This window comes from Lissotriton vulgaris, unplaced genomic scaffold (genome assembly GCF_964263255.1).
Source record: "Lissotriton vulgaris unplaced genomic scaffold, aLisVul1.2 SCAFFOLD_7045, whole genome shotgun sequence".
In the NCBI taxonomy this organism is placed as follows: domain Eukaryota; kingdom Metazoa; phylum Chordata; class Amphibia; order Caudata; family Salamandridae; genus Lissotriton; species Lissotriton vulgaris.
Genome location: NW_028252917.1, coordinates 80,397 through 88,626, shown reverse-complemented (window position 1 = coordinate 88,626; position 8,230 = coordinate 80,397). Strand labels below are relative to the sequence as shown.

The window sequence follows — 8,230 nt, the reverse complement described above, 5'->3', positions numbered from 1 at the left end:
CACGATCGCTCTTGGGCCCTTCTGATCCTTAGAAATTCGTCCTGGTACCCTATGTGTTCTATCAAACTCCAGTGGCTGAGTGAAGGTTAGATTTGTGGCCTGCGTGAACCACTCCTCGAGGAAGGGTATGCATGAGTCATGTGATTCCTCTGCTTTTTCCGGCATGCCAAAAATTCTTAGGTTCCCCCTTCTGTTTCTATCTTCCAATTCCGCAACTTTTTTCACAAGGTGGTCTGAGCATAAGGAGAGTTTCTTGATAGCTCCACACGTTTTATTCTCAAAGTCTTCCAGTTTGCTTATCCTGGTCTCGGACTCCGTAATTCTTGAGTTGATGTCTTTGATATCCTGGCGGATAGCTACAACCTCTTCCTTGGTGGATTTGGCCAAGTCCCTAACCTGCTCAAAATTGTTGCCATGGCATCCGTCATTTCTTTATTTCCTTTGACTGGCGTCGGTGGGTTAGATTTCAGGCGTTTAGAAGTTACACCGTTTTCTTTGTCCCCCATCTTTTAGTTGTAGTTGTGCCTAGCGATTTGACCTGATGCTGTTTTGTTCTGATTCCCACCAACTCACGGCGCTGATACTGAACTGCGTTGCGTTGCGTCGTGAATTGCGTTGAGTCGTGAATAGTGAAAGACGATTTTTACTGAAGAGAGATCATAGGTGCACATTCATCAGCAGGAGCCGTCGGTTGCAAAATGTTCGTGTTGCTCCTTGTAAATATCATTTAAATCATTAAATGTCATTTGTACTCTTGTAAATATCACTGGCAATAGTTGCTGCAGAGGTTCAACACAGTGTCACAGACTCAGTCCACATACATGCCACCAGCTTCTTAGAGTTTCCGCAGAACTATTCAGTGTCTTGATAACAGCTGCGACAGAAATTCAATCTAGGCTCTGTGGATGGTTGCAATGGTTGTTTTTATATGTGCTTGCAGCATTATTTCCAAAGAGCGTGGTTGATTTGTTCTAGTAACCTACTTACAGTTCCTCATAGCACACCAGAGGCCACAGCACACATCATGGTATTCCGGCGCAGGGTTGCACAAACACGATGTTAGCTTAGCAAGGGACCGCCATTTTAAACAGCCATTTCAAACATTCATGTAGTGTTAAAGATCCTGCTTGCAGCGTTATTTCAGAAAAGCTGTATCTGAACGTTTGGTCTGATCTTTTTATACCACATCGGTTTTCTCAGAGGCATATGCAGTCATCTGCAGTATCGCAGTCTTGGTGCAGGGTGATCGAGTCACGGAGACAGGCTCTCCGGGTGGCCGCCATTACGAGTCGTCAGTGCGGTATTCTACACTAGCGCGCATTCAGCCGCCACACTGTCAGCCTCGTTTCTTACTCACTGCGTTTGATGCCATGTGGGTTCATGGTCCTGCACTGCCCAGGGAGAGCCTTAACAGCTCGTAGTGTGCAGCGTGGCCGACTCTCCGGGAGACCGGGGGACCACGTGGTTGTGTCCGTGCTCGGGCTCCGCCACGGAGTGCAGCTTCCTTCGGTTTTAGTCAGGATTGGAGGCGGATTGCAGCTTCCCACAGCATATTCGTTCCAGCCGCTCGGAGGAGGACAGAACTACGCCGCCATTTTCTCCGGCGTCCAAGCCACGCCCCCGACCATGTTCTAATCTTAATGCAGCAGTTGAGGGCTCACATATTGAGAAATAGCAATCTCCTTAGTATTTCCCCTTAAGATTTATCTAAAAAAAAACTCCACTTTGTCTCATCAATTAGTGCGATGGCGTAGAAAAGACTAGGCGGAATTTTGGCCCATTACACTGACAGAAGATGGGAAGAGTGTCCTTGTCTCACCGCTTGATAGAAAGAACAGAGCCCCCTAGCCTCTGCATGGGCTTTACACAAACTATTGCATATGTGTTTCTGAGTCATTTAGTGTACTGGACATTATTTTACCTAAAAAGTTGCGGGAATGAACTATTTCCAATTTGAGTAGGAGCGCATTCCGTTTCCCTGAAAGCACAACACCTTGCTTTTTGTGGAGTTAATTTTCCAAAAATGTGCTCCGGGGTGCTGTTGTAGGGCACCTAGTTAACGGTCTAAACCTTTAGGGGTTAAGTCCAGTGTCACAATGTTGTCCGCATAAAGTAGGCAGATCACTAGACACCCCCTGATACTGGAAGGGAAACCTAAGCTTTAAGATAAAAAACTGGAGAAATGTGATCTATAGAGGAAGAGTAGCAGAAGGGCAAACAGACACCCTTGCTTCGGAACATATTTTTTAGGGATAACTGTAGACAGCCCCAGATCCTCACCTAACAGTATTTGGCACCAGGTTGAAGAGTGGAGAGCAATATTCAAGTGCAATAGAATACTACGCATCCCAAGATTATCTATCTAGTTTTTTTCCCCACAGGGTTGGATGATCGACCTTATCAAACGTTGTGGAAAAATCTATAAAGGTAGCATAGACAGGGCACTTCCTCAAGACCATAATGTGTTGCAAAGCTGTGATGTTATTTAAAGTGCTGTGCTTTTTTCCTGAAATCTGATTGTTCTAGTGGAATAATTGTGTTCTCCTCAACCCAGGAATTAAGATGCTCCTAACAGACATCTAGTAAAAACTTTGCCCACTGCGTCTAGTATTGCAGGTTGTCAATAATGGGTACATTACGATCACCCTACTTAAATAGAGGAACAATAATACTTCTGTGGTTATAACAGTAATCGAAGACAGGAATCAAAGCCTGAGCCGACAGTTTTATTTTCCTTTTTATGACCGATTTTAAGACTTCGGGTCCATTGCACCAGAAGCCCTCATTGCCCTAATTGAAGACTCAATCTCACTCATAGAGGGTGTACCATAGCTAATTTGCATCATCTCAGAGTCAGTGGGTAGATCTTCAACACAGAATTCGACACCAGGATTGTCCGCATATAATTCGCTAGTAAAACTGTCCCATCATCCTCACTAATGAAGATGGGGCGGGATCTCACTCTTGTCCCACTGCAGTCGGCAATGAGATCCCACAACAAGCACACATTTATTCCCAATGCAGCTTCTAAATTAAGCCAGTCTCAGTTCTGTTTTCTTAACCACATCGGTGCGGTACGATTTACCGCCGGGTGCTGACCCCTAATGGAAACGGGCGAGGTCATGACGGAACGGTTCCGTCATGAGCACTGCTCAACCGATGCTCATGACGGAACCGTTCCCTCATGAGCATCGAAGGGGTTAAACTAATCTTTAGGCGCTGCCTTCAACATTTAAGCAGAGATATTAACCAGTCTCTTGCTTTTGAAAAGGAGACCAATTGAGTTTCAACGATTTTGCTTGTATAACCATATTTGTGGAATAGAAATAAAAAGGACATTCATGGATTTGGTCTCCACATTGGTACATATGCAAGAAAACCGCATGAGTTAAAAGTGCTGGAACAAGTTAAAACTTTACCTACCACTGCTCTGTTAAAAACAAAGTGATAGACTATTCTCTCATGTCTGTACTGGAGCACCTGAGCTAAGGAACAGAATCGCATAGTAACGTTGCTTAGGAGCGCCTGCATAATTTCTCTTTGATACATGGACAATTTTTAAGATTTGTGTAGTTTCAAAATGCCTTTAGCCAAAACCACGTTTTTTGTAAATAAAAATACATGCCAAACCAAGCTCTTCCCATATATATTAATGCATATATCCAACACAGTCTACAAGAATACTTTAAAAATGTGCCTATCCTTAAGGACCATCACAGATTTAAAAATTGCTTGGTACCAGCCTGCCTTAAAATTAAATGGTTGACAAATTTCAAAGCCACATAGGAGAAACTCTCAATAGAGTACGTTTAAGTGGAGGGACGAAAAGCAACTTGTGAGAATATACCAGAGGAGAAACTGCTTGAGCTTCAATCTGGTCTGTGGATAGCTTAGATATTTTGCATCTTCCACGCTCATCATGCTCGGCAAAGAATTTGATCTCTCTGGGCTCCAGTGCCCCGCCAGAGCTTTTCTGAGCTGGAGAAGCTCACTGCCTTCAGAATGAAGCAGAGCATTAAATAAAGCTGACCACTCTGAGCCTTCGAATGTTTGGCTCTTCGGTCTACCCTCCATTGTATTGTACTGGCATTTATTCAGCTTCCCCCTCCTCTTGCAATGCCAAAAAATTCATACCTTATCCAACATTGGCAGTATTGGCTCTAGGGTGTGGGCCTATCGACATACACCAGAAGAGAAAGCAGCATGTGTTTGTAGTGCAAATGGGATATAAATGCTTGCTGTTTTAACACTAGGAAATACGTTAAAATTATGAATATCACAGGGCATGCTTTTTTGCCTGGAATGCCTTGAGTAAATATCCAAAGTCAAGAGCGTTCAGCGAACCCGTTTTTCTATAACTAAAATGTATAATTCCTTACTTGATTTTATACGGTAAAAATCAACTTCCTATTTTAACCATGTCTATTTCTTGGTTTCTGTTTCAGGATGAATGTGGGGGTCGCGCACAGCGAGGTGAACCCCAACACACGGGTGCTGAACAGCCGCGGGATATGGGTGGCGTACATCATCCTAGTGGTCCTGTTGCATGTCATCCTGCTGAGCATTCCCTTTTTCAGCGTCCCATTGGTTTGGACCCTCACCAATGTAATCCATAACATGGTTAGTAATTAAAGAGGCATGTAACACGCATTAAGAAGGGCATCTATTTTCCACATCTGAAGGCTACATTTCTAAAGTTGTGCATGATGCACACTCCCCTTTCAATTCTCACACAGCATCATACCCACTGTGCAATCTCACACTGCCAAGGATCCTTTAACATAGCGGACAGCTGCTGGATAAACATGCATCAGCGCATCACTCTCAGACAAACTGCCACAAAACATTTTTACTTTTATTGCTGTGACTTACCCCTGAGAAGCAGGTCAGCATTTGGTTACATTGAGTAAGTGGGCACAAAAAAGAATTATAGCATGAGACAGATTTTCAGATTTCCTCTCTGGTGTATAGAGAATTCCTTTATTACATTCTGCTCCAACTGGTTCTTTCAAATCTGCACCCCTTGCTATTCACTTCCAAGGAAGGAGTGAGTTGATGCGCCTGCTTATTCTTGGCTGATACAGAGAGCACCTCCTACAGATGTTGAAAAGATGATCTTTGCAATGCAGAAGATCAGAGTCTTTGGTTTTCTTCAGAAGGGCTGTATGTCTCAGAAGTTTGTGTGGCTTAGTTACACTTATCAACAATCTTTCATTTTCCTCCTCTGCTTTCTCCCTAGGTGATGTACTTGTTCTTGCACACAGTGAAAGGCACGCCGTTTGAAACGCCAGACCAGGGAAAGGCTCGTCTTCTGACGCATTGGGAACAAATAGACTATGGTGTCCAGTTCACCTCTTCTCGCAAGTTCCTGACCATCTCTCCCATCATCTTGTGAGTTCTGATCCAATGTCCCACATTCTTTTAGTCTAATCTGTTTTTCACATAGCATAGATTGGACATGTGTAGCTTACAGATCACACAATTCATTGTCTAATGCAGTGACCTAAATTGGTCTTTGTTTGACGCTCCCCATCCTGAAAAATACATCAGATTTGTCCCGACTTCCGAAAGTTGATGCCACCTCCAGGTCCCACTCCGTTTTGGACACTGAAGCTTTTATGTTCTAAGCATGACTAGAATTTGTGTAAAATCCTTGGATAGCTAACAATATGCAGTATTCTTAATTTTTTCTTTCCCATCTTCCTTTTTCTGTTTCACAGGTACATCCTCACCAGCTTCTACACCAAATATGATGCAGTACACTTCCTGGTGAACACAGTCTCGCTACTCAGTGTCGTCCTACCCAAACTCCCCCAGTTCCATGGGGTGCGTGTTTTTGGCATCAACAAATACTGATTGGGATATTCCTACTACACCACAAGGCTTCATTTTCAGTGAGCCTGCAGCTTCTGTACAGGCAATGGAAATTCACACAAATACATTGTCAGTTTTCACCAGTTATCTGCTGATGGGACTGTCAGATTTCTCATTTGACACCATGAGGGTATGACATTAAATAAAGGAGGATGAAGGACATTGTCAGTAGGAAGAGAGGGGGGGGGGAAGAGTGTTAGTTGGAGCTCCATTTCATTCTCATGTATGTAGATTACACAACTAAGTAGTTTTATTCCTGGGGCCCTGATGAATCCTCACCTTCTCAACAAGTGCCTTTAAAATTGTAGATTCAGCTCTGTGCCATATAACGTGTAACTGACAGCATCACTGTAATCTGCACTTCGTACAGACATGGCTAGGGCACATATACTGTGTGCACACCCAGATAGACAAGGCCACAGCCATGTAACGAGAGGTGTCCATCTTAGGGTTCTTCAAAATATCATTGCATAATTTTTGTTCTATCGGACTGGTGATCTAAGCTGTCCCCATATGAACATTGACGAAGAAGTGAAGTACTACCGGACCTCACTGCATGCTCTAAAGTAGCCCCTGCCCTATCCACACTCTTTGAACGCCTATTTCAACATGATGTTGCAAGTAAAAACACTAATGTTGTGATATGGCTAATGAGTGGTGCTCCATTCCATTGCAGTAGCGCTGAAAATTAAACCCTATATTCTCTTGTGACAATGTTTGTTGATTGCAAGATGCTCCTGCCTTTTTGTGAGGCTTTTCTTTGAGAAAGTAAATCTTTCTCACCTTTGCGTGAAACTGGTCTGTGAGAACAAGACTCATGTGCCCTTATATAAACCTGCGAAGACGAGATCTTTGATTCCCTAAGTGAGGCAGCTCCAAGGTAACAAAATAACTGCTTTCCTTTTGGTTCCCCGTGTAGGATGATGCTTTGTGGGAACGAACCCTTAGTTCTGTGTTTGAAGCTGTAATGTAAGAACGAGACTCTTGGTTGCCTGTGCACAAGGCTGCTCTGCAAGAGAGAACCATTGGTTCTGTGTATGAAACTGTGCTGTGAGAACAAGAATAAGTGTTCCCTTTGTATGAGACTGCTCTATGAAAATTAACCCTTTTCTTTTCATCTGTGAATGTGTGCTGGTTTCCCGTGTGTTGGGCGCAGTGGCGGCTGCTATGGAATGGGAGTGGGGGAGCAGGATAACAAAAATAAAAAAATGCCACTCACCTGATTATGGCCGCAGATTCCCTTCCATCCTCTTCTCTTGCTGGCTCCCGGCAGCACACAGGCTCCCCTAAGCCAATCACGACGCTGCTGTCACCAGCATTACAGCAGCATTGGGATTGGTCTGAGCGGCCTGTTTAGCTGCTCAGACAGTGCCTTGGAACCTTGGAACTGTTCTCCACCTGAATGTACAACACAGCCAGGAAAAGAAATGCTAAGTGCGCATGACTGGCTTAACCAAGACGACCGGCCAAACTGTCACGCGCACTTAAGGTACACCAACCACTCCTCCTCCCTGTGACCCCCAGACCTGCCCTAACCTGGCCCCAGAGCCCGTACTAAAAATAAAGTGATAATAACGTTATAATTTTATTTTTCCTTTTTCCACTGCTCTGAGAGCAGTGGGTGATGCTCCTCTGCCTTAGCGGAGGAGTCGCAGCTGGTGGGCTTTTCTATGCAAACAAGACGGGCTCTCTGTGCAGAAGCTGCTAGGTGACAGCACACATCTCTACTCCCTATAAGAAACGAGTCTGCTTGTCCCAGTGGTTTCAGAAGACTGATTTGCTGTTTAAGATGTTTGCTGGCTAGAGTAGACACCTGCCTGCTTAAAGTTGTATGAATAAACACATTGCAGTGCAATATGTATGCTCAGGGACTTACCTATTACATTAACTGCACACATTTTTCTGAACTGCTTTGTAATGTCTCTTGAAAACCACCCATGTTTTTACATATCATATGTACTTTGGGGAAAATCGAGGTTTGAACAAACCTTGTTTATACATTTTAGCGTGTGGAAAAATTCACTGTAACTTAACAGAAAAAAATGTGCCTATACTTATTTTCTCCAGTAACCTCTATATTTTTATGTATATCTGATTTTGAAAACAATGTTGAGCTGGTCTTCTATAATAAAATACTGTTATGAATTGTAACATTACCCATTTGCTGTGGCAAAAGTCTCATGTTCCTTCTATGTGCCCCCTTATTGGAGATGTAATTACATTGTTATTACTTAGTCTGTCCTGGGGTTCATCACCCTCTTCTGTAATGACTTGGGCATCAAATTGATCATTCCCACTGTTTGACTACACAGACTCCTCCTTCGCAGTTCGGTCAGGTCTTCATGTGCCCACCCAA

General features: G+C 43.7%; 1 protein-coding gene across 1 annotated transcript; it reads left to right on the top strand.

Moving 5' to 3' along the window:
- The first annotated feature begins 4,423 nt into the window (after positions 1-4,423).
- On the top strand, positions 4,424-8,030 carry LOC147661213 (ORM1-like protein 2). Its single transcript, XM_086951235.1, has 3 exons — positions 4,424-4,620; positions 5,240-5,391; positions 5,721-8,030. Exons 1-3 carry the CDS (start codon positions 4,447-4,449, stop codon positions 5,854-5,856), a joined length of 462 nt encoding a protein of 153 aa, XP_086807361.1. The 5' UTR covers positions 4,424-4,446; the 3' UTR covers positions 5,857-8,030.
- Positions 8,031-8,230: the final 200 nt, after the last annotated feature.